The 27,138-nt window shown below is 46.3% G+C and overlaps 1 protein-coding gene across 13 annotated transcripts in view; it reads right to left on the bottom strand.

The window, feature by feature from the left end:
* The window catches only part of LOC105488273 (family with sequence similarity 135 member B), a 363,325-nt gene that overhangs the window by 47,491 nt on the left and 288,696 nt on the right, over positions 1–27,138 (bottom strand). For all 13 annotated transcript variants that reach the window (XR_011606684.1, XM_011752155.3, XM_011752152.3 and 10 more), the window contains 4 exons: positions 24,639–24,792; positions 22,389–22,438; positions 5,026–5,181; positions 3,828–3,901 (listed from right to left, as the gene is read on the bottom strand). Coding sequence is in view for 12 of the 13 variants with exons in the window: in XM_011752155.3 (XP_011750457.2) it covers positions 3,828–3,901; positions 5,026–5,181; positions 22,389–22,438; positions 24,639–24,792 (434 nt within the window). In the remaining variant the exon portion in view is untranslated. The remainder of the gene's footprint in view (positions 1–3,827; positions 3,902–5,025; positions 5,182–22,388; positions 22,439–24,638; positions 24,793–27,138) is intronic.

The following is a 27,138-nucleotide window of genomic DNA, read 5'->3' as shown; positions in this document are numbered from 1 at the left end:
CTGAGCCCAGGTTTCCCCAGTTTCTTCTTCTTTAAAGTGGGGAGAATAATAGTACCTACCTCATACAGTTCATGTGAATATTAAACGAGCCAAAGTATGTAAAGCACTCATTTCTGATCAGAGTAGTTTCAATAGACGAAGCACCATGAATAAATGTCTATTTATTCGCACCAGGTAAAATGCCTATTGTGGTCAACCCTATGGACATAGCATCTCTTAGAATGAATTCCTTTTCAAAAGTTAAAACTTACAATTATGTAAAAGAAAGAGTGATATCTCATTACGATTGTTATGAAAATGAATACATCAACATAGGTTCCATCACCACTTCCACATTCATTCCTCAGCAAACTTTCACCCAACACCTCCTTGCTGTGTGAAAAGCACGAGCTAGACATTAGTAAAACAGAGAAGAGGGACAATAAAACACACCCTTGCTGCCGGTCAATTCTAGATGATTTGTTAACACTTTTTATTACGACCCATGGCCAAAGATGGTCTTCATTTCCATGGCAACCCCGTGCTATCACATACTCCCAGAAGCACACACACTGAAGAACAGTTTCAGCAAACACTCCTTCCTCATACCATCTATTCCGCCTTGCCTTGCCCTGTCCTTTCCTACTCCCTCCTATCCTATCCTGTTTCATTTAAGAAGCACTGTTCCAAACACACTAAGTTGATTTCACTGTCCACTAAATGATTGTGACCCATCGTTTGAGAAACACAATTTAATCTGAGCTTGAACAAGATGGGTCTTGACAGCTGAGTTTCACCTGTGCCATCTACATTGCCCCATGTCCATCCTAATTTGGGAGTCCGCTGCTGCCTTGTGTAAGCGGCATGACCTCCCTGGGGCAACTACCTCTCTCCAGCTCTGACCTGCAGGTGTGCAGAACCACATTCACGCACAGGTGCCAGCCCTGCATAGCCCCTCTTCACTATCCCACGGTAAGCCTCACGTCTCTTCACAGCACTTCGTACATTTTCTCTAGCAATTTTCTCAGTCTGAAATAAAATTCTCCCTCTTATTCTTGATGACCTGGCAAAAAGTTTTACTTTCTCCTGAGTAGTATCCCACTTATCTTAGTCTATGATTTATGTTTTCTGTTAATGTCTACTATTCACTGAATGCTTACAACATTCTCTAATCTCTAAAGTCACTCAGAGGATAGACATTACAATCTTCTAGAGATTTGGAAAGCTCATCTCTCACCTGATTCAGATCTTCACTCAACCATCACCTTCTCCAGCAGACCTTCTGTGACAATTCATGAACTAGGACTCTCTGTTCCTCTCACAGCGATGCATGTTTCCCCATAGCACTTACTACCACTTAGCATATCATATCTATGTACTTGTAGGCCTTCCATCACCAAAACATAAGCTCAATGAGATATTGGATTTCTCTGTTTTATTCACTGTTGAATATCCAGCACTCAAAATAGTGAAGAGCCAACTAACATAGTCAACACTAAATACATTAGTAATTGAATGAAGGACTCTTCCCTTTACATCTAAAAAAATTAGATATAAGAGATTCAGTAACTAGTTTGATGTCACAAGCATTATAAGTTATAGAATCAAGATTTCAAATCGTGTATATAAGATTTGAAATGCCAAGGCTCATACTCATTTGCTGGTAAAGGAAAAACAAAAGCATTAACCATAATGTTCATAGTACACGATCCAAAGTCTTTTCCTGGCCGACAAGGCCCCACATGGACTGGTCCCTACTGCCCTCTGGTCCTCCCTCCCTCTCCTCTCCTACTTTCTCACTGTATTCTGGCTACACTTGCCTTCTTGCTGATCTTTAAACACGTGTTCCCATATCAGAACCTTTACGACAACTATTCTGTCTGCCTAAACAATATTCTCGTATGTCATGGCATGGCTTGCTGTAACCCCAGACACTGTTCAAATGTCACATCTTCAAAAAGACCTTTTCTTATCGCGTTGGCTAAAACAGACTTTCTCTTCTACTCAGTGTTGCACTGGGGCCCATTGACGCTGGTTTGCAAGAGCTGACTGTGCACATCTCTTCCCAATTCCATATTCAGTGATAGCACATTGGTAGCTTGAAAGTGACCCTTGTGAAAACATTTGCACAGGAGAAATCAGCAAACACTACAAAAGGCAGTTCGTCCTTTGTCTATTTTTGCTCTTCTGAAAGCTGGTGGTTAAACATTTATGAGATTGCTAGGCATACCCCATTTCTCTTCATTTTCTATGTTCTTATCTTGCTTTTTTTCTTCCACTTGTCAGAACTTGAAATTACATAATTTATGTCTTGCCTGTTTCCTGATGACTGACCCATGTATACAGCACCTTTACTATATTATTGCTGTATTTCCACTTCTACATGGACAATACACATTTGCCTGCTTCATCAGTCACCGTCTAACCCTCTCTGAGGAGAGTATGTGGCTAGCTCCATGTGTTCCATATGCATGGACATGCCTGTTACGTCCTCACAATTGCTATCTTACCTACTGTGTGGATAAGGAAGCTGAGACTGGATGGGGGTGAGAAAAAAACAAGAAGGACAGAAACATAACTCTCTCAAGGACCAATTGCTAATAAATGCAGGAACTGGGTCTTGAACCCATGTAATCTGAGTGCTGGGTCATCTGCAGTTTGTACCGGTGGTCAGTGTTCTAAAGCTCTTCTGGGAGAGCAGTTGTCTCTGAGTCCGTCTCCTGTGTCTGTGCTCACACTCCTTGAGAATGCAACCATGGCTCCACAATCTAAGGCTTCCCTATTGTTGCAGTAACTCTGGAAAGAAGATTTCCTGCAGGGATCTTGATATGCAATAGTTTTCTCAGTGACCCTCACAGTTCTGTTTATATTTGTCAGATTAGCTCTTCTCTGATTTTAATTCTAGAAAATATATTCTCCCAGTTCTAGCTGGCCACTGGGATACAAGAATTAATGAGTGAGTGAACGACCGCAGAAATTCCTAGACTTGTCATTTCAACACGCAGCTGTGCTTTCCTTGGTGCCACCCCCTTACTTGCAGAATCCATGAGACAAGCCGTGAATGTCACTGTACTTTCCAAACAGAATGAATTGTGGGGAGGAAAATAGGATTCCAATGAGAAAGGTGAAAAGGTCTCCACGTCCGTCTTGAGTGATGGATGGGTCTCACCTGTTTCTCCTTCTATTTTTGCTATGGCATCTCAAACATCTCTCCCTCCACATTGAATTTTTGACGTGAACATGTCATTTGGAAGCAAAAAGAAACCCTTGGATCGTGGACCGGAGGACAAAACCTATTAGAGGAGTCTCTGCTCCCACTCACCCGGGAATCTATGAGACAGTGACCTCATCCTCCATCAACCCCCTCACTTCCTTGAGTACTTTTCAGTTTTTTTCTAGAAGAAGGCAAACTTAGAAATTCAACAGCCCTCCTAATTACGTAGTTCACTTAATTCTTATGCTAAATGCATTTCATAGCTACCACAGAGTCTCAGGCGCATTCTGTGTTTTTTTCTGACATAGTTTGTGGCCATACCACCTGCTTCTAATTCATTTTGCAGAGGACTCAGCACAGATGTCTTCGGGGACCTAGGGTGCCTTGATTCTGTCTACAAAACCATGACACTCAATGAAAGAAAATTTTGGCTGGTGACCTTCTCTGCCACCTGCCAGCTCCCCACTCTGCAATCTGTCTGACTCTTTTGCCTGCAGAGGAAATGCAGACAGAAAGTGCAGAGGTGGGCAGATTTCTCTCCTTCACATCCAGCGAGGAAGTGAGGAGTAACTTTGAACTGCGTGTCTTGGGTGGCTGCTTTTAGGGGTAAAGCGGGCGTGCAATGGATACTTACAGATTCTCCTGAAACGTCAGGACTGCAAGCTTTTGGTGCTCCATGTAAAAGAAGGCCTCAGAAAACCTTCGGACCTGCAGAATAAAACAACGTGAACAGTTCAATTCTTTAGGTAGGTATTACCAGCACTTTCTTTTTTTTTTTAATTGAGGCTCAAATAGATAAATGGCATTTCCTCATAGGAGGAGAGCCATGCCCATGACCTGAAGGTCCTGAAACAACAGTCTTCACATTCCTCCAAACTGATCTCTCTCCTTCCTAGCTCTTAGCCCACACTTGGTCTATGAACACAGGTGAATGCAGTCTATGAATCTGTCCTTGCATTGTTTTTGCTATTAATTTTAACTTGAGGTCTTATTTGTTCTACTAGAATGTAAGACCTCTGGTAACAGGGTCCATAAATAAATGCAGATGAAACAGATTTCCCAAACCCAGTCATGTATGTTCTCTGAACATTTTGTGGACTCTGATCTTCATGTGTTTTGTCACCTTGTTCTAACGAGATGTTGGTCTAAATACCAACATATTTAGTTATTCATCAACACCTACCCATATGCACCTAAGCTGGTGGCAGAGAAATACACAGAGAGCAATGTCTTACATTAAAAAGCACTTTTTGAGCTGGGTGCAGTGGCTCGTGCCTGTAATCCCAGCACTTCAGGAGGCCAAGGTGGGCAGATTGCCTGAGGTCAGGAGTTCGAGACCAGTCTAGCCAACATGGTGAAACCCCGTCTCTACTAAAAATACAAAAAACTTAGCCGGGCATGGTGGCGTGAACCTGTAATCCCAGCTACGCGGGAGGCTGAGGCAGGGGAATTGCTTGAACCAGGGAGGTGGAGGTTGTAGTGAGCCGAGATCACCCCACTGCGTGATCCAGTCTACGTGACAGAGTGAGACTCCATCTCAAAGGAAAAGAAAAAAAAAAAAAAAGCACTGTTTCCAAAATACTTCTAATATTTCTTGCGATAGGCTCTGACATCCTCTGAGATTGCCAAGGCAAGTATTCTATGAATGACACAGCAAAGGCCTGAGAGGCTAAGCACGTTCACAAGACCACCCTGCATGATCATGGTAGAGACAGGAAAGCACGAACGAAGATCTGGAGGCCAATCCCAATGCCTGATCTAATTCTCATAAAGGTTCCTCCAAAGAAATCAAATGCATGTGATCAGAGAATGCACAGCAGTTGGCCACTCACCCTCAGGGTGTGGTGTTCCTGGGTGAGATAAGTGGTCACTTGGGAGTGCAGAGTGACTGTGTCCAGGAACTGGGTCCACAGAGCCATCATGTGGGACGTGAGCCAGGCCAGATCCTTGCTTATCTGCTCAGCGATCTTCTCTGGATTGTTCAGCATCTGGAGAGGCAAAACAGGTGGTAGTCAAGGCTCCTGACTCCATGAAGTCAGGAGCAGTCTTCTTCTGAAGTCTTTACTGACTTTTCTGTTTTCAATAAATCACTCTCCTTTCTCTGTACCTCTGTAGTATTATATTACACCTCATAGTACTACAGGATCATGTTATCACTTTTGATCTGGAAGCTAAAACAGCAATGGCAACAAGAAATTATTGAGGTAGTTCCGGTCTATAGAAAAACATCCAAAGCCCTTAGTCTGGCAGGCAAGATTGCCCACTACCTAGTCCCAGTATATATTTTCCATTTCACTTTGATTTCATGTATGTTCTGAGTACAGCTTACTCTTAGATTTCTATAAACATCTTGCAACTTTAATATTTTCTGCCTCTCTTCATTTATCCTGGATATCCCCTTTCAACTTTTCTGTCAAATCTTCTAATCCCATCACCACAAAGCTCAATTCACCCTACTTTTTAATGCCCAGAGCCAACAACACTTGCTTTATGACATCTTCACAATTGCCATCAGCTGGAAAGCTTTTACTCATCTTCTCCCCAAACTCCTCAAGGTACCCCAGATCCATATACTGAACTCTACTCTGTATCCCATCAAATTTTGGATGCAGTACTTCACAGCAGTTATAACTTCCGATTGTCACTATCTCCTATGTGGAACGTTGAACACTCGGCATTTGATGGTGCTCCCCATCTAATCCAGAGGATACCAGCTACCCTTTGGTAGAGTTACTGTGGCCATCCAATTACAGAAAGTGAAATGAGAGTCAGTAAAAGAATGCCCACCCTCACACAGAGCAGGGATTCAATGGAAGGGATTTATGACTATGAAGCCACATCACCATGTCACCTTCACATAGTAAGTGTTAAAAACACCTCCTGAGAGAAGAGAGCATCTCTATAAGCTCACAGCAGCTGAGGACTGCGGCGATTCATGCACGGTCAATGCTCCATAGCTTTTCTCCACCATCCTCCTCACATTACTCCACATTTGTTTTTGTTTTTCTTTTAGTGGCAGGGTCTCGCTCTGTCACCCAGGCTGGAGTGCAGTGGTGTGATCATGGCTCACTGCAGCCTCGAACTCCTGGGCTCTGGCAATCCTCCCATCTCAGCCTCTGGCTGGGACTACAGGTGCATGCCACTGCACCCAGACAACTTTTTGTAGAGACGGGGTCTCGCTATGCTGCCCAGGCTGGTCTCGAACTCCTGGGCTCAAGTGATCCACCTGCCTCAGAGTGTTGGGATTACAGGCATGAGCCATCACACCTGACTTCACTCCACATATCTTATGGGGGATTCCTGGTTACATTAACTAAAACTTAGAGGAGTTAGACTAGAAAGGGCCTAGAGCCTTTGGGAGAAGACCCTTTGGACAGAAACTCTTTAGATAGCTGCAGTTTAGAACCAGGAGAACCACGTTTTGGGGGAGTAACTTGAATTCTGGAGAGGTGAGAAGAGAGGTCACACCTCTGAGGATGGCAGGGAGCCAGTTGCCAAGGCCTGTCACTGACCTCTAAGCTTCATCACTTATTCAAGCCTTTAATCCCAGGCACATGTTTGGAATAAGAGAGAACTCAGAGATGAACAAGAGAGGGTCTCTGTCTGTAGGGAGCCTTGTTCAGTGGTGGAAACAGGAACGTGAGTTAACAATTAAAAGTGCCGCGGAGCTCTCTACCATGCACAATAGACCAGGGACACACAGCCACAGCCACATCCAATCCCATTTCTTTCCCTTCGGTGCCCTGTGCCTCAGTTTCCCCATCTGTAAAGTGAGTATGTAAAGCAAATTACTGCTTTTGGATGTAACAACATGTGAGGAGATCTAAGTCTAATGCCTAGTTTGAAATGCTGGAAGTTTCTTCAGCTGTTTTTAGACTGAAGACTGGTGCTAGATGGAGACCGACTGGGTAAAGTGAGGCATCCAAGAGTATGAAAAAGAGGGAAGGAGGAGTTTGGCACACAGTAAGCTTCTCTAAATGTTGCATATTTCTGCTTTATCATGGATGACTTGCTTCCAGATATGGAACATCATTCAGCCACAGCATCATCTCTGAGCTACTTCTTCCAAAAGGTAAGATAAGTCTGTGATGATGACACAAGCTACGAAACCCCAAAATGAGGGAATGGCCTGCATTTTCTTCTGATGGAAGCTTTATTTCCAGCACTGGCTCTGGGGCAGGCAGCGGTCAAACAGGGAATGGCCACTCTTGGCCCATTCCCATACATCATGGTCAAAAGTGTTAAGTAAAAATTAGGGCCGGGCACGGTGGCTCACACCTGTAATCCCAGCACTTTGGGAGGCTGAGGCGGACAGATCATGAGGCCAAGAGATCGAGACCATCCTGGCCGACATGGTGAAACCCTGTCTCTACTAAAAATACAAAAAAATTAGCCAGGGGTGGTGGCAGGCACCTATAGTCACAGCTAATCTGGAGACTGAGGCAGGAGAATTGCTTGAACCTGGGACGCGGAGGTTGTGTGAGCCGAGATCGTGCCACTATACTCCAGCCTGACGACAGAGTGACTCTGTCTCAAAAAAATAAAGAAGAAAAGAAAAGTAAAAGTTGAATGGTGAATATGGCGGGCAGGGTCAGTCATTACAAAACCTCCTAGCTAGACAGTGAGGCTTTTGGATGAACCGTAAGTGACTTCTGTACAGATTATTGAACCAGTGCCTCTCATAATAAGACCCAACCTTCTGCAGCAGCATGTGGCACGACTGCCCCTGAAAATGTCCCCCACCTCACCTCTGCCCACCTCCCGTCCTAGCCCAGTGCACTCCCGTTCCCAGCCACACTAACCTGCTGGCAGTGGGCTGCACACACACTAGGCCCTTGTTCAGGCTGCTGGTCTCCCTGCCCACCTTCCCCCGTCACCTTCCAGTTCCTTTCTTCTTCTCTTCATCACTTTGGCCTTGTCTGTCCTCTACCAGGTAACTATTTCAGAAACCAATTTTGTGACTCTTTTTTTTTTTTTTTTTTCCTAAATAATGTCAACATTTATTTTAAATTCAGAGAGTCCACACACAGTCCATATTGCTTCTGACGACTCTTCTGAACCTTCTCCAATGCTCCGCGTGTAAGTCTAAGATCCTTCTTGACGTCGACTTGACCCGCACAGGCACCTCTCATAGCACCTCTACCCACAAGTTGCTGGCTTCACTTCCTACGTCCCTGTTTGCCATTTGCCTGCATTTTGAGCTTTAGCCTTCTGAGTATTCCCAGCCCCTAGCACAACAGCTGACAGAGAATGGGGGTCAGTGACTCTTTACAAAATGAATAGGTGGCTCGGTGTCCGTGGGAGGTGTCCCAGGCCTCCGGAACTCAGACTGCCTCTCCCAGGCTCCTTGTGCCCTCACTCACAGCACCACCACCACACCACCACCACAGTGGCACCGGCAAACACAGCATGAAGCCTGAGCTCTGCCACCAGAGTGGAAAAGAGAAAAAAGAAAAGCTATTCATTAAATGTGTCTTTGGGAGGATTATGTTTCCTCAAGTTGATTATAGAAATGGCTTTAGATAAGGTTAAAGAAGCTTCTAATTAAGCCCCAAGAGGACTTTTCTTCTCCACAGATGCCCGAGCCTGTGCAGTCACAGATGGCGGGCTTGGAAGGGTTTGTTCCAGAGACCGAGGATGCCCTTTACACTAACAAGGAGGCAGCTGCAGCCCAGAGACTGTCGGAGCTGAAACTCCCTGAAAAAAGGCCGTGCCATCCACGTCTGCCACACGTTCACCCTCGTCACCTGGGCACTAACCAAGCACCTTTGTTCACCTCCTCACTCCCTTGCTCTGCCAACTGAGTGCCAGTTCTGTCCCAGGGGCATGCCAAGCTCTGGGGAGCCCAACATAAATGCATACAGTCCAGGGACAAGCGTATGATCATGTTATAGTTATTTAATTAGATAATTATAATATACCTGTAAAGTACTGTGCAAGAGATATATACTGAGTACTGTAGAAGGGTCATGGAAGGCTTCCTGGAGGAGGTGATACTTACATTGCATCTTCAAGGTGAATAGACAATAAGTCAAGAGAAGCCTGCTTCACATTCCATGAACAAACTGTGCTCTCTCGTTGGTCCTCAGTTATGGTTACCCATCAGAATCACTAGGAGGCTATAAGTCCACAAATATCTGGGTCCGTCTCAGATTCTCTGAGGGTGTGGCCCAAACATTAAACCTTTGTAAATTTTTCACAGGTGATTGTAATGGGCAGCCAGGGTTGCAAACCCCTTCTTGGTCACAACCCCTGCCTTCGTGCATGTCCTCATCTTTATCCAGAATCCCTCCCCAACACCTTGTGTGCATAGACACTCGGGCATACACACACCTGCGGTGTCCACTCCTGTTTCAGATCTCAGTTCAGTGCTATCCATCCAGGCGCCCTCTCCTACATATACAAGCCGGGGTTCTAAGAATAACAATGGCAACACTGACAATTGCAAGTTACAAGGCACTGTGCACCAAGAGCTTTACAGAACTTTTCATCTACTTAATCACTTAATCCTTATAGTAATCCTACCCATAAATCTAATATTATCACTCTTAATTTATGGATGGAGTAACTAAGGCACTCGAAGGTTGAGCAACATGCCCAAGACTACAGATAGTAAGTGGGAGGCAATGTCTGGACCCAGGAAGTCCAGCTCCAAAGCTCTGTTTAGTTGTCATGCAATGCAGCCTCTCATTAACCCCTCTACATGCTGTGTAGACCTGCATGCTGGCTCCTGTCCCACTGGCTGTATTACAACAGCATGCTCACATGTCTGCTCAACTCACTTCGATATGTATTTGCAGACGACAGGAGGAATCTCCTGCAAACTTCGCATGCATGAAACTCCTTAAACTCACAGGATATACCTGGAGACTTCTGGCATGGGATTCACTTAATACCCCCTTCATTGGGAATTTATTTTTCCTTCAGATGTTCAAGGATTCTCATAACAACAACACAGCAATAGTTCTGCATGTGCCTCCACTTATATGACTTTGGACCAAGGGTGATGTGGATGAAAGAAAATTCAAGTTGTTCCGGGAGACTTTTTATCAATGAAAAATGAAATCCAACATCTTGTTGAGTTCAGTTTGATAATTGCTTCGGGATCTATTCTCTACCTGGTGCTATTTGGAGACTCCTTTTGCATTTTTGCTTCAGCCAATATTTATCATACTTAGTATGTTTTCGTAACAGGCTTCAAATATAAATAGAACTCAGTCCCTTCTATGCAGGAGTTCATGGCTTCGTGGAGCAGGAACAAAGTAACACAAATCATTAAACTAAACTGAGCCATGGCTGGGATGGAGCACGGCACCATGAAACACAGGAGCTCACCAGGAGCTCTCAGATCCCAGGATCTCAGATGGTCTCCCGAGAAGGCAGCCTTTGGTTTGGGCTTTGCAGGCCGATGGGGATTGTGTCAGGAATAAAAACAAGGTGAGATGGGATAGTCCAGGCAGAGACCATAGCTGGCAGAAAGACACTGGGGTAAGAACCCTAGTTTTGCCCCCTGAAGGTCTGAAATACGAGGTGTGCAGGAGGGCTGGGGCACCTCAGGGACAGATGAGAGGAGTATCACATGCCCATGGCTTTGACTTCCATCCTAAGCAATCAGGCCTTCACCCTGCAGGTGAACAGAAACTACCAGGAGCTTTTAACCAGGACAGCGAGAGTTGTCCCTACGTTGGTTTCCATGCTTCCTGCAGCACACTCTGTATGGGAGGCTGTGCAAAGCAAAAGATGGGTCAGACAAGGTCTCCACCATACGGTGCCTTGTGGTTACAGAAGAAGGCCCTGTGAAGGGTGATCCTGACATGTGGTGAGGTCTCACTGGGCCCAGAGGCTTTCCCATTCCATGGCACGGGCCATAGGAAGCCAGGCTGGGTATTGCTGCCAAGGCCCCTGGAACCTCCAGAGAGATGCACTGTGTGTACGGCTATAGAAAAGGCCGGGCAGAGAAGAGTTGAACCCTGTGCCCAGCTTCATGGTATGGTAGAGGGGGACCAGGAGACGGCTATGTGCCTGCCGGATGTCCACCTAAAGGGCGACCCCCAGTGAAGTTTTAGAGTTCAGACACTCACTATTCAAACCATGGTACACCATATCCCAGCTGCACCATCATCTCCAGGGAACTAGTTGGAATTGCAGAATCTCTTGCCCCACCTCAGCTCAAAAGAATCAGAAAGCACATTTTAACAAGATCCCCAGGTAATTCATGTGCACATTAAAGTGTGAGAAGTCCTAAAATCGGAGAGAGAAATTGTTTTTTCTCAAACCAGCTGCCTCCAGCTGAGCTTAGGGTTCCCAGCTGCCCTGGGCAGGCTCTCGATAAGCTCAGGGTCGCCCTCTAGAGTTAGTGCTGTGAAGTCACAGCACCAGGCATTCCCTGACCTGCGGGACAGGGAGCGGTAACGGTGACCACAGCGGACAGCCAGTCCCCAAAGCTTTAGTGTCCCCACTAGGAATCAGGCCTAATAAAACCTACATCACAGCATCAAATGAGGACCCACTGAGCACACGTGTAACATACTAATCAATGGGACCAGTGCAGACTAGGTGCTCAGTTTCAAGGAACAGCTTTCTTTCACTCATTGTTGGAAGGTAGATGGTGTGCCAGAGGGCCTCTTATGCTCTTTACGCCCTTGAATTTGAGGTCAGCTCCTTCACAGCAGAACCTTGAGAAGTCACTGGGCCTCATGGGACCTGAGTATCCTCTAGAATCCCTGACTTCAAAAAGATGTTAAATGAAACAATGCATTTAAAAACCCTCTGACAAGAGGATTGGTCAAAGCAAACAAACAAATGAAAGAAACAAACCCCAAATACACAATCTCTGCCACTCCCCAAAACCAACAAAACAGGCTGCCCACAGTCAGAAGCTGCTCACTGATGCTTTGTAACTGTACTTATCATTAATGGTTCCTGCTAGGAGGGTACAGCTCTGGGAAAGAGTACATGACAATTTGGGATCTCCCAGAAGTTTACTGGGGGGCAACCAGGGAATTCTCTTGTGTTATAGAAAACCCTACATTGCTGTGTTATAAAAAATTAAACCACAACAGCAACACTGCTCTCCAGTTGATACTCAGCATGTGTTAAACTTGTTTGTACCAAAGCACATGTCTGAGTTTCATTAGAACCTGCAGGTCCTCTGCGGGGAGCACACCCCACCTCTGCGGGGAGCACACCCCACCTCTGCAGGGAGCACACCCCACTTCCTCATCAGGCTTCACAGCAGGGGTCCTCAGTAACTGCTCCAACTCCCTTCTCCAGCCTGCATCCTCTCCAGCCTGCCCTGCATCCTCACCTGAGCTCCACCTAGGTGGGCCCCAAGTGCCCATGCTGCTTCAGGCTGGTGGGCCCTTACCCTGGGCTTTGCATGGCTGTTCCCTCTGCCCTGAGGGTCCTTCCCTGACTGGTGTCTGACACCCTCCCACTCTTTCAGGGCAATGTCCCAGGTTCCATCCCTGCCTCCCCAGGCAAGATAAGGTGCCCGCTCCTCCTTGCTCCCGCAGCCCCTCACCTCTCGCTCCCTGGTTGCAGTACTGACCACATCAGCAGTGTCCACCTTATCTGTGAACACTATCTCTCATTGAGCTGCAAGCGAGTCCTGGCTGTTGTCTTCCACCTTTGTATACCCAGTGAATAATCGAGTAGTCGGTACACAGTAGATGCTAAGTAAACGTTTATAAGAATCGCATGGAGTAAAGAGTCATCCACATCACTCCACTACTGCAGAACTCTGTGTCTTCAAATTGCTTTAAATCACCCAAAACACTTTCCAGCCTTCCCAACCCCACCACTGGCAGGAATGGGGAGACCAGGAGGTGGCGATGTTCTACCTCTAAACAGTGCTGCTGACTCAGCTTGCTCTGCAGGGATTTTTGGGAAGCGGGTGCTGTTTCTTCCACTCTAACAGCCAGGCCAGATCTTTAGCAAATCAAGGAGTAGGCAGAAACACACACCCATTCACCCTTTCCACCCTCTTCATGCAGCCACATCCCTGCAGCGGTTGGCTAATTTAGTTGCTTTGTATAAAATAAAGCCTGTGGCAACAGTCACTCAAAACCAAGAGCTGGTAGCCCTGCAGCTTGGGGCACCGCCCTAGAAAAGGAAGGCAACTAGTTGACCTGTCATAAAATATACTTGATCAAGTCACTGGCAGCCTGCATCCTAACCCCTGAATCTCCCACCAGAACCACTGTGGGAAACAGACAAGATAGCATTGCGATGGAATGCAGGTGGCCTTGCATTCAGGCCCTGGGTCCATCCCTTAGTGATTTGTGGACTTTAAGGAAGCCACTTTTCTGTGTGTCCACTTAAAGTAAAATGATTGGGGATACTTGAGTACCTCCCTCCTTGTACTCCCAGGGCTGCAGCAAGGATAGAGCCTGGTGAACCACGGATAGGGAGCCAGCATTCCCTAGGCCAGGTATGTTGGTATTGTCATTGTTATAGTGACTGCAATTAACCTTAATCACCATTTCCTGCCTCAAGATTCACTGCCTTTCCTTGTATATTGTGATAGAAGGAAATTAAAATTTCTTATCCCTAAACATATTTCTTTGACATATTTTGAAAAAGCTGCTGCTTGGCCACCAGGCAGAAGTGACCTAACAAAACTGTCTTAAGTGGGGAAAATTCGTATCTGCAGAGAATCTCCATTAATGAAGCCAGGTCCCCTCCCTTTTCCATGCCTTTCCCAAGATCCAGGAGGGATGGAGAGTTCCACACCTTTAAAAGTCTGAAAAGGAACACGTACCACCTATTCTCTGTGAGGGAGACTTCATCTACACAACAAGGCCACCTTGGCTGGCCAAGCCTCTTCTCTCCCTCCCATAACCTGCTTTGCCAGAATCTAAGCCTCCATCTTTCTGTAACTTTAAGGTGGTGTGTAAGTTTCTGTAACTCACTGGGAAATTGGATCTTTAGGGGGCCAAGAGCCTACAGCCCACATAAATACACATACATATATATCTCTCTCCACAGTTTCTGTCACAGAGCTTCTATTAATAAAACCCTTGACATTTCTGAAGCCACAGGAACATCTTTTGTTATTCATAAATTCCTTTTGAACATATGCTAATTGAGCCTGTACTCATGAGGTGACTCTTGACAGACCTTTAGATAGCTTTAGGGTAGAGGCTGTTTGCCAGCAAGACCAATCCATGATTGGAGAGCTGGGAGTTTGAGCCCCGCCCCTGACCTCTGGAGAAAGGAGAGGGGCTGGGGACTGAGCTAATCAACAATGGCCAATGATTTAATCAATAGTGTCTAATGTCAGGGAACCTCCATAAAAACCTGTAAGGGACGGGTCTTAGAGAGGTTCTAGGTTAGTAACACCTTCACCTGCCAGGAGGATGGTGTACAGGAGAGGACGCCTTCACCTGCCAGGAGGATGGTGTACAGGTGAGGACGCCTTCACCTGCTAGGAGGAACTCTACAGGCGAGAGGTCCCTGCACTTGGGTTCCTTGCAAACCTCACCCCGTGAAATTCTTCATCTTGCTATGCATCTGCATTCTTTGCAATATTCTTTGTCATAGAACAGGTACAGTAAGAAAAGTGCTTCCTGAGTTCTCTGAGTCATTCAACAAGTTATTAACCTAGAGGAGGGCATCATGGGAACCCCTGATGTAAAGCTGATTGGTCAGAAGTACCGCAGGCCCAGGACTCACAACTTGCACCTCAAGTGAGGCCTGTCTTGTGGGGCTGCACCCCTAACCTGTGGGATCTGATGCTGAACCCAGGTAGACAGGATTGGGTTTGAATTGGATCACTAGACATCCAGCTTATGTCAGAGAGCTGGCAAGGTTGTTGGTGTGAGGAAAACCTCCATGCATTTGGTGTCAAAGTGTCTGTGGATACAGACAAATCCTAGTAGTTCCTTTCTCTACACAACTTGTCAGACTCCTTCCTCATGGCTCTCTGTGACTTGGGAATGTGTTTCAGCTCCATGGTGCCTGGGGCACACAGGCCTGTTCACTATTAGCCTGGGATCTCTCCGCAGAACCTCAGTCACCCCATGCCCTCTGCCTTCCTGCAGCCCTGCCCACTGTTCACAAGCACAGCCTTGCACTTCAGGCCTTGCTGCTTCCAAGTTCCATCTACTGCCTTTGCGCAAACAGAAAAGAAGCTCCGTATTCTCTCCAGACTTGGCTCCAACTTAGCCTCCTCTCTCAGGTCCACTGCAGTCAGTCTTGTCCCGGGTAGAATTAGTGACACATCAACCTGGCATCCCTCTACCACATATTGATAGGGACAGAAGACAGGAAAATTCTGGACAGAAGAGGAAAGGTCCTGGCCAGGGCCCCACCCTCAGGCCTGGAACTGTGGCCCAAAGTAAGAACATTCATTTCTATTTTCCTGCTCAAATGTTGCCTTTTCAAAACATCCATGGCCAGCCCCCACCCCCCATCCTGTGCCCATAAAAACCACAGGCTATGCCAACAGAGGAGAAGAGGAGAAGCAGCTGGGTGCCTCCCCAGAGACTACGGTTGCACACTGGAGAGAAGCAGCTTGACTTCAGAAGGATGGCTTGACAGTGTTGCTTCACAGAGGCATCTGGCTGGGGATGGCCAAACTCTGAGGGAAGATTATCTTCCTGCTCCACACCATTTCCAGCTCCCCTTCCCACTGAGAGCCACTTTCATCAGCAATACAAGCCTCCACATTCACCACCCTTCAATTCATTCACCACCCTCAATTCATTCACCATCCTTCAATCACTTCAACCTGAGTTTTCCTGGATGCCAAACAAGAGCTCGCGTACCACAGGTGTGGATGCAAAGGGCTGTCACACTGACTGTCTGCCCTCATTGGCGGAAAGCAGCCACCTCATGCGAAAAAGCGAAAAAGTGTTAACTGAGCTGGGCCGGGCAGGGCGGCTCGCTTCTGTAATCCCAGCACTTTGGGAGGCTGAGGCAGGTGGATCATAAGGTCAGGAAATCAAGACCATCCTGGCTAACACGGTAAAACCCCGTCTGTACTAACAAAAATTAGCCGGGCGTGGTGGTGGGCACCTGTAGTCCCAGCTACTCGGGAGGCTGAGGCAAGAGAATGGCGTGAACCCCGGAGGTGGAGCTTGCAGTGAGCTGAGATCGTACCACTGCTCTTCAGCCTGGGCGACAGAGCAAGACTCCATCTCAAAAAAAAAAAAAAAGTGTTAACTGAGCTGTTAACACACTTAAAGCCATCCGCACATGGCAAAGCTAAAAGAGCGCTGACTGTAACACTCCTTCTGGGACTTTGGGGGTCATGAGTACTCCCCTCTAGATGCTGCTGTGAGGCCCACATGGACTTTTGCCCCTGTGAGCATCCCAAAGCACTTGCCCCGGCTCCTGTACCTGCTCACCTCCTGTGAGGGGTTCAGCTCAATGGGTTTGAGTGAGTGGAGTTTGCCCCTGCTGGTGCTGAAGCAGCCAGCTAGCTCCAGTGCCTACCTCCAGTTCCTGCCTACAAAGGGGTCAGGGAAAATTTCCTGCTTCAATACGGTATCTGTATCCATTGTGGAGTCCTCATAAGGTAAGATAAGTAAGCAACAACAAGGAAGGGGTCCCAGATGCGGGAGAACAATTTTTTTGAGACATGGCTGATCACGGACAACCTGCTGGCACAACATCCTTTTCCCAAATACCTTGTTCGGCACATGGCCCCAGTAGCACAACCTTATCTGCAAGGAGCCCTTCCAGCATGACCCTTTAAAACTTCCCTCCAGTCTCTGACTCTTTGCAGACAGCCCCTTGTCTGCCTCTGCTGCCTGTGATACCCTTGCAACTTATCTTCGTACCTTCGTACTTTAATAATCTGCCTTTCTTTACCTATGACTGTCTTGGTAAATTCTCTTAGCACCTGCAATGCCAGCTCCAGCCAATTACAACCGCGATGGCCACATCCACAACCCTCACCACTATAAATCAAAAATAAAATTCTGAGCCCCCAAACTAACTGAATGGACCCCACCTCTTGGTCAGGGGCATTCAAATGCAAACCTGAAGCACTAGTCAGGCTGTGATAGGAATGGTTGGCTGGGCATGCCTCATTATACCTTTCTCCCTTTGGAATTCAGGCACAGCTGACCAGCAAATTATAATGTTAAAACAGAGGACTTAAGACTGACAAAACAGACTACTTGTAGCAAGAAATACCAACACAACAGACAGCAGGCCCTGGAAGAAACTGAAGTATTTTACTCTAAAATATAGTTATTTAACATATTTTGGAAGGACCCTGCAAAGCGGCCTCTCTAAGAGAAAATCTACATTGTTAGAGAATCTCCTTCCCTTTATGTTTTTGCTGTTGTTGTTGTTGTTGTTTTTCTGATGTGGGAGAGAATTAACTAAGAGTCTGGCACCTTGTTTTTAAATTATTATTATACTTTTAAGTTCTAGGGTACACGTGCACAACGTGTAGGTTTGTTACATATGTATACATGTGCCATGTTGGTGTGCTGCACCCATTAACTCGCCATTTACATTAGGTATGTCTCCTAACGCTATCCCCCACCCTCACCCCTCCCCACAATAGGCCCCGTGTGTGATGTTCCCCTTCCTGTGTCCAAGTGATCTCATTGTTTAATTCCCACCGTCTGGCACCTTTTTAAGTCTGATAAGAAACATTTACCATCTATTCTCTCTGAAATCTGCTATCCAAAGGCCTTCATCTGCATAATAAGAACTTGGTCTCATCAAACCCTTATCTTAACCCAGACTCCCTTGTATTGATTCCAGGTCTTTAGATAACCTCTTTTAACCAATTGCCAATCAGAAAATCTTTGAATCTACCTATGATCTGGAAGCCTCGCCGCCCCCAGCCTTCAGTTGCCCCACCTTTTTGGACCAAACCAATGCAGATCTTACATTTATTGACTGATGTCTTAAGTCTCCCTAAAATGCATAAAACCAAGCTATAGCCTGTCCACCCTGGGCACATGTTCTCAGGATCTTCTGGGGCTGTGTCATGAGCCATGGTCACTCATATTTGGCTCAGAATAAATCTCAAATATTTCATGGAGTTTGACTCTTTTCGTCAACACCAGGCCCATGGAATAGGATGAACAATGACAAGGACAGCAGTGACACTCGTGGCGGCATTTTGCCCCAAGCTCTGTTCTGAGTACTGTGTACCTGTGACCCCACTTCACTCTCCTATGGCCTGCCCGACGCTGGACAGCCAGCTGGCTGATTCAGGACTGTGCCCTGCAGTCTGGGCAGAAGCCTTTACCCACTGCTTTTGGGGTGATGCATGACACAGGACAACGGCACACACAGGTCCATTGGCTCAGTAAATGAACATACTGAGTCCAAGCTCCTTTTGCAGATAGGCCAATAGCCTCAGGGGTGTGACATTAGTGGCTCCATGGTCAGTCACTTCCTCACCTTTGCTACCGTTCATCCACTCATTCTAGCATTTATTCAGAGCTTCTAGGTGCCAGGAGCCCTTCTAAGCAGTATAAGTTCCAGAGTGAAAAGATCACCTCCCTAGGCTATGTGCCACATGAGCAATGGGTCACCACTGAGTCCCCATGGCTGAGACCTGAAGAGCACTGGATCTGAGGAGCACTGGGGGTTGGGGAAATGTTTGTGAAATTGAAAACTCTCATGGGCCAAAAGACGGATGGCAGTCGTTCCCAGGAAAAAGTTGATCCTTTCTGCCATGAAGACAAAAGGAACCTGGACATTTAAATATATTCCCTGCCAAAGGCATGAGTATCACCAAACTCTACTTTATGACCACAAAAAATGACAAGCCAAAGCTCCCATCATTTGATAAATACTTGCACTAGACCTGATGGTTTCCATTTTCTGCATTTACTGCACAGGGCCAGACCTCGTGGACACCATCTCTATTCCTTGCACCGATGCTGCCTCCTGGGCTTGCATCACACTGGGGAGGGCTCAGCGTCGCAGGGACCAGCAGCCTAACCCTGTTCTGCCAGCATTGTGACTCTGGTCAGTGTGTGAGTCAGCCCTGTTTCTTCGCCCACTGAAAAGAATGTGATGGCTTATCTTATAGAATTATTTTATCAATTGCATGAGAAAATTCACACAATGTAGCCAGGCAACCAGCCAGTGTGCCAGGCTTATTGGCTAAGAGAAAAAGACATCAATGAAACCACCATTGCAAAATTATAACTGAGATGGTGAAAGAGACCTGAACTAACCACTTCCTTCTTGATTCTAACCTCTAAGCTGTCCTTGTTCATTCCTGGGCATAGGCCAAACGAACTTTGGGAGGAACTTGGTTTATCGTTTGAAACAAAGATAGCAGCCCTTTCCCAAAACAAACCCCCTTCTTGCCTGGTAAACTAGACTGCCTTTGTAAGACTAACAAACAAGCCAAAATCTTAGAAATTATGGTTTAGGAGTCATGCAGCTGGAGGCTACAAGATTCTGACCCTCCTCAAATTGCTTCTATGGAATAATATCACTATTGTAAAACCTAAGATATTTTGCAGACCCTGCACTTGATGGATCAGTTGGCATCACCCAGACTGATAAACTTGCTCATCTGGTCTCGTGGTCCCCACCCAGGAACTAACTCAGTGCAAGAGGACAGTTGGACTCATCCCCAACCCAACCAATCAGCACTCCTGACTCACTGGCCCCTACTCAGCAAATTATTCTTAAAAACTCAGATCCCCAAATGCCTGGGGAGACTGATTTGAGTAATAACAAAACTCAGGTCTTCTGTATAGCTGGCTCTGTGTGAATTACTCTTTCTCTATTGCTATTCCCCTGTCTTGATAACGGAGCTCTGTCTAGGCGGTGGTAAAGTGAACCCATTGGGTGGTTGCATCAGTGAAAACAGATTGATTTTTATCCCCATATTACGGATAAGAACATCAAGGTTCATGAAGATTAAGCAACTTGCCTAAAGTCACAAGTGAGTAGGTAGAGAATTCAAAGCCATGTCCCCCTGGCTCTGATGTGCATAATCTTTGCAATACAGGATTCCCCACCACTACCACCCACTAGTCACCACGCACCATCATGTGACGTATAAGGAGAAAGCAGGCAGTGGTCCCTGCCTGCTCTCACAACCGCAGTGCAGCAGCAAGCCCTGTCCGGTGACCTAGCTGGGACTCTGGAGGCAGAAGGCCTGCTGCGTGTGAGCACCAATTCCTCCCACCACTTACCAGGAGACTTTGGACAAGTGCTTTGGTAATGGTGAAATCTCAGGGGCTATAGAAAGATTAAAGGGGATTTTATTGACAAGCACTTAGGACTGTGCCAGGCTGAGAATCCCTGCTGATTAAATATAAGTCGGTGATGCTGGTGCTATGGTGATCCCGGACTAGGGAAGAGAAGCTCCTGGAAACCTGAACATAACAGGCACAGAGACCAACACAGAGAACCTGCAGGCCACACCCAGAAGGAAAGAGAGTGGGCGTATTGACAAATAGTCAAATAGTCACGAATCAGCTCTTCAGCCTGATCTCATGATGGGAAATGGAAAAGCTGAATTGGAGAGCTGCCTGTTCCTGTGTTCCTTGTTGTTTCAATTGCTAAAACTAAATTTCTGATAATTTACAGAGTAAAGCAGTTTCCCCTTGGGATGCTGAGTTGCACCTCCACAGGTACGTGGCTCTGGCCAGGCCCTCAGGGGATGGAGCCTGAGGCAGCCCGAGCCAGCCCTGGAAGGAGAGGCCATCTCACCAGAGAAGAGCAGACCCCTTAGGAGGGTCCTTGCTTGAGCTCTCTAGTGGTCCTCTCGGAACAAACCTACTATGTAGATGAGGAATCCCAGGCCCCAAAGGGTGAGCCCATTGTCTCAGGTCCCACAGCTGCTCCAAGGAGAAGCTCAGAGCCTGGATTTAAACCCAGGCCAGCATGGCTTTGAAGCTTCTGGTCCCTGCCTAACACAGTGGGTGCATTGAAGCTCACTCGGGGAAGGATGAGAGCTGTAGCCATCTGGAGCCCAGGGCCTCCTGTCTACCCAGCTGCCCACTCAGACACACATCATCAATACTGCATCAGAGTCGGAGCATATGAGCCCCCAAGTGTGGACATTAGGTCTTTGACTCATCTCAGTGGCTCTTACACACTCTCCAAATGGACTCCTGTGTTGCCGTCCTACAGTCTGCTGACGCTGCATTTAGGATAATCAGTGCTTGGCATGTGTTTCTCTGTTATTGCTACAAGCCAAGCCCCACCCCTTCTCCCAGGCTGCTGTCCAATGGCCCCTCCCTGAAGACCCTTCAGCTCTAAGCTCCCAACACCCTCTTCGGTCTCTGCCTCCGCATTCCGCCCTCTCCAGGGATCTCCTCTGCATCCACTGTGAGAATGGATTTTACGAACTTTCTAACATGCTCTAAAGCAGGGGTTCTCAACCCTGGCTGCACATAATATTCATCTGGGGAGCTTTGAATAAAAACACAGTATCGAACTCCAATCCCAGATCTTCTGTTTCAGCCAGTTTGGGCATCCAGGCTCAGGCAAAGATGCATCGTTAAAGTTCCAAGGATGATTCTAATGTACAGCCAGGGTTGAAAAACACTGGTTTAACAGACAGAGATGTCGGTTTGGGGATGAGAGTTTGAGTCCTGCTTCTAGTACTAATTAGCTGTGTTAGTCACCCTGGTATAGACTTCTTTCCAACCTTAACCTTAATTTGCCTGTTCGTCATATAGAAATAAGAGTACTCACCCAGATATCCAACACAAGGGGGATGTAAAAGTGTTCCAGAGACAGTAAATAGCAGCAGCATGCATTTGTCAAATATTTATTCAGCCTTTACTCTTAATGCACGCTTGATGAGGTTTTTTTTGGCAAATGCACGTGACTGTTTTCATTGTCATCACTGTTTTCATGTCATCTAGCATCCCTGCCATGTCTGAGGCCATCTGTGCACAGGTACAAGATTCTGTCATCCACAGTGAGAAGCACTGAGTTACTAGTCAACAAATGTTTGTTCAATGGATGGGTAATGGACAAATACATATGTGTAGTCTAAGCCTCAGGGAAACAAAAATCTGTGAACATGTTTAGTTTTTCCAAAATATCTAACAAGGCACATACTTATAGAACACAGTGATGTAGGGTAACAGAATGTAAGAATATTTCTCCAGCTTGGTATCTAGAGTGAAGTCACAAGTGGTGTCTTTTCACTTCTGTTTTATATAGCAAGCGAGCAACTGCATTTGTCTTGCAAAACTACTGCCATTCATTCAGACCCCAGCGCCAGCTCTCCAATTACCTGCAGCTCTGAGCACAGCTGAGAGAGTGTTTCTTCAACAGCAAGGGCCTCTAGAAAGAAAAAATAAACCGTATGATTCAATGAACACATAGTGAAACGCAGCAGTTGCTATTAAATGAAAAAGCAAAAGTTTCACATTGGCATTAAAGTCACAGAGACCAACACATTGCTGAGGACCTTCTGTCTATTCTAACTGCCTAATGGAATTGTGCTTATCAGGAGAATAAACCTGATTGGAGCCATGAACTGAGTACTAGATAAAAGCCAATATCACCCCATGCACACAGTTATGAGAAGCAGCATGTCCCAAATTCATACAACACTTGTGTGGCCCGGAGAGATTCCACGTTTATTTCTATTTTTGCAGGTACACACACACACACACACACACACACACACACACACACACAGAGAGAGAGAGAGAGAGAGAGAGAGAGATCTGTGCATCATATATGGAACATGGATTTGAATCTCTATCTTAAAGATAAAATATCAGAAGCCCTGAGAACCTCCTGCTCAGCCCTACCGGCTCTGATACTGAAGAACGTGGCCATCTTATTAACAGAAACCAGGTGGCCTCTGGCCATTTGTTTTCATGGTCACATTTGTGACCGGGTTTGAACTCTCCTCTGGTTCCATGATGCTGTGGTCAGTCATTTGTACACGGCTCTGGCATGGATTTTAATTAAAGCATGCTTGCCTAGGTGAGTGGAAACCATCTCTTAGCAACTTACGGTCTTGCTGATGACCTAATTAGTAGCTACCTCTCTACTTCACCGCTGAACTCAGGTCCCTGAACTCCACAAGGCAAAATGAACTTCTGATACACTATTCATGGCTATGTATTCTCAGTGTCTAGCACAGAATCTGACACAGAGTACACGTCCAGTAAAATATGATGAGGGTGTGAACGAACAAATAAATTCAGCTCCTTTGAATGAAATATAATATTAAAAGTTATATCAGGAATCCAACAGCTACTGAAAAATCTCCATTTTTTCATTTGAGCTATATAAAGTCCCTGTGATTCTGTACATGTCTTTCCTGCATGCATAAGATTTGAACTTGAAAAAAATTCGATGATTGCATGATTCAAAGAGTAGTGCCTGAGTACAGGATTTGTCTAAGATGTGAGAGCTGATAAAGCTTATGGTAAGAAGGCTCCGGATTCAATTCAACAACTGTCCCCTTGTACCTACTCCTTTACTCTACATACCGGAGAGAGTGCAGCAGGGATCTGAGGGGAATCAGCTCTCAAAGACCTCAGTCTAGCTGGGAAGCAAAATATGCAAATACATCTTTTTTACGTGATGATTTCAGTGCAGCAACAAACAATGAGCAAGGCCATCAACCCAGCCAAAACCACAGTTATCTCAGCAGTTGAGGTCTAGGGTAAAGATACGGAAGTCAAGGTACCCAGCAGGGTTCTGATGTTGAAATGGGTGTTATCCTTGAAAAGCAGGCTGAGGACTTGGCCTCTGTTCTAGAGGCAATGAGGCCTTATTAGAGAACTTTGAGCAGAACCAGGACATATCACCTGTTGTTACTGAGTGTGACATGATACAGAGGACTCTGCCCCAAGGGATCCCTGAGCTCTTGTCATGGATCTGCCACACATCACTGTGTGATGCTGAGCAACCCTTTTACCTCTCTGAGTTTCAGGACCACCATCTGTCAATCAACAGAGATTCAAGCCCACTGATTTCTATGATGTCTCATCTTTGGAAAATCCATGTGCAAAAGTCAACTGATCCCAAGATAACCAAATGTAATGGATACTAAGAAGTTTCTATAATCATCCAGATCAAGCATATATGGATGCATGTGTGTGTGTGTGTGTGTGTGTGTGTATGTGTATATATATAGTTCTTTATGAGGACTGTTTTACACTCTTGTAAGTTACAATTCCATAATTACAGCTTAATTAAGAAAAGGCTATAAACGAGCATTTTCCTCTAGAAAGCAACCTAAAATTAAGCAGTGGGGTGGCAGGTGTGTAATAGGTAATAGATGTCTAGCAGATGAATGCGTGAGTGAATGAATGTGCCTTAAAGAGCATGTGTCTTCTCTTACTGTATTTGCATTTCCCAGATCCTCTCCTGCTAGAACAATGAAAATCACAGCCCAAACCTACCTGGACCAGTGTTATTCCTGTGACATTTACAAAAGCATGCCAGCTTTTCCCCATCCCTTGTCTGGAGGAGGCACATGAGCTGCTGGGATGGGCTTGCCCCTGTCCTGGGCCCTTACCCAGCTCCGTGTGTGGCAGCTCTGGGATGTCCCGCATGATCACCAGGAAGTGGAGACGGAGTCCCCGGTAAGCGTGGAGGAGCAACAGGCACAGGTCTCGGTGCCACTTGTGTGCATGCTGCATGCAGTTCTCGGAGGTGATGTAGAAGCTTCCCTACGGAGTGAAACAGAAACAGAGGTTGAGGCATATTGCACCTGGCCCAGGTAGCACAGGGCCCTGATGCTCCATCTGCCCGCACCCACATTCACAAAATGTTTGGAGGTTCAGGGAAGGAAGCAGACCCCATCCTGAGTAAAACTGGAACATGGTTGAAGATTCCAAGAAAAAGAGAGTCCTGAGCTGGAATCGCTTCTTTATCCCTCCAGGTAAGAAAACACTGAAATCTGCCACACCTTTGTCTTATATTCAGATTAAAATAATAAAATAGCAACAATAATCACAATAATAATAAATGATCGTGAAGGTGATGAGGACACTGGCCTCACAGGTTTGAGACAACCAAGTGGCCCCACTTACAAGCTGATATGGTTTGGCTCTGTGTCCCCACTCAAGTCTCATCTTGAATTGTAATAATCCCCACGTGTCATGGGAGGGACCCAGTGGGAGGTAATTGAGTCATGGGGGCGGGTTTTTCCCATGCTGTTCTTATGACAGTGAATAAGTCTCATGAGATCTGATGGTTTTATAAAGGGCAGTTCCCCTGAAAATGCTCTCTTGCCTGTCGTCATGTAAGACATGACTTTGCTCGTCCTTCATTTTCTGCCATAATTGTGAGGCCTCCCCAGCCATGTGGAACTGTGAGTCCATTAAACCTCTTTCCTTTATAAATGACCCAGCCTTGGGTATGTCTTTATTAGCAGCCTGAGAACGGACTAATACACAAACCTCCTTTCCCCACCACTGCAGGGTACACTATAGAGGCCATGGGACAGGTGGCTGTGGGCTCCTTTTCAGAGAGAGAGGAGAAATTTAGAAAGTCCTTTGCAGCAGGTGAGTGAGCAGTAGGTCATGCTGAAAAGGAGGAAAAGAAAGTGTCATTGTAATGTAGAATGAAGTTGTGAGGTTAAGTAACCAATGCCGAAAGCACACCTATAAACAGCTCTGCACACACCTGTAAACAGCTCTGCATGTGAGCATGCAGTGTCACAACACTGTAACACTATATTTTGTTTGTAGAAATAGAATGGATTAAACTGGTAGAATTACAAAGTAGTTTGTCCAATGAGGAAAAGACACCTAAGTCTACAGTGCACTTGGAGACCTAGGCATGACAAAAAGGAATGAACAGGATGGTTCTTTCTTGCCAACTCAACAGAGAAGGATGTCCTGAGGTGAATTTCAAGAGAGATTTGTTCTTAGAGCAGAGAAAGGAATCGTGTGGGAAAAGGCCTGGGCACGTAGGTGGGAGTCTGGAGTAATGTGCTGGTGCCCATCTACTGCTCACATGGCCGTGATGGGAGGAGGCAGTGGCTCTTCATGTTCCCAGGCTGCCTTGTCTGCCTGCTGGAAGAAACGCCAGGTGGCATTTCACCTTGGCTTTTGTGAGTGAGTCTGCACAGTCAATGACCAGAGAGCCTCCTGCCTTGCTTGGTCTCCTTTCTCCTAGCTGCCATCCAAGAGGGCTGAGTTGATCCAATGTGGGCTGAGCAAGTCTCCTGGAGTCGACACACATCTGCACATCATCTGCACTCCCAAGGGTGTTGTATAGGCAGATAATGACGGGCACTATTATACCTTCTCTAATCACCATACCACAATGATTGTCATGTGTGATGCAAGGTGCTACAAGTTAGGAAACGGATAGAAGTCTCAGGCCTGCCGCCATCTACCTCTGATACTGTCTTAGGTGAGAGACTATGAGAAACCAGGAGAGGGTCACTGGGTTGTGCTCTCAGGAGCAACATCTGTGCAGCTGTAAAGCAGGACGGGTGGAGGAACTGCACTGCGTTGTCCTGTGGGTGCAACAGAGACCTCAGCTGATGCTGTGGGGAGTGCTGGGCCTGCAGAGTTACCCGGCCTTGGGGCAAGGACCAGGTCTTTGCACCCATTCACTGATCAGTACTTGGTGTAGGTTACCCTATGTATTAGTTCACTTTCACAGTGCTATAAAGAAATACCTGAGACTGGGTAATTTATAAAGGAAAGGCGTTTAATTGACTCACAGTTCCCCATGGCTGGGGAGGCCTCAGGAAACTTACAGTCATGAAGGAAGAGGAAGCAGGCACATCTTCCAAGGCATGAGGAGAGAGAAATGCAAAGGAGGAACTTCCAAACACTTATGAAACCATAAGATCTCATGAGAACTTACTCACTATCATGAGAACAGCAGTGGGAAAACTGCCCCAATGATCCACTCACCTCCTCGCTCAACATGTGGGGATTACAGGTTCTTCCCCTGACACATCGGAATTACAGTTCGAGATCAGATGTGGGTTGGGACACAGAGTCAAACCATATCACCCTAGCAGGGAAGTGTGACCTTGGAGGAGCAGCTCTCTC

Source organism: Macaca nemestrina, chromosome 8 (assembly GCF_043159975.1).
Source record: "Macaca nemestrina isolate mMacNem1 chromosome 8, mMacNem.hap1, whole genome shotgun sequence".
Lineage (NCBI taxonomy): Eukaryota > Metazoa > Chordata > Mammalia > Primates > Cercopithecidae > Macaca > Macaca nemestrina.
Note: the sequence above shows the minus strand (reverse complement) of the source record. Positions and strands in the feature narration are given on the sequence as shown.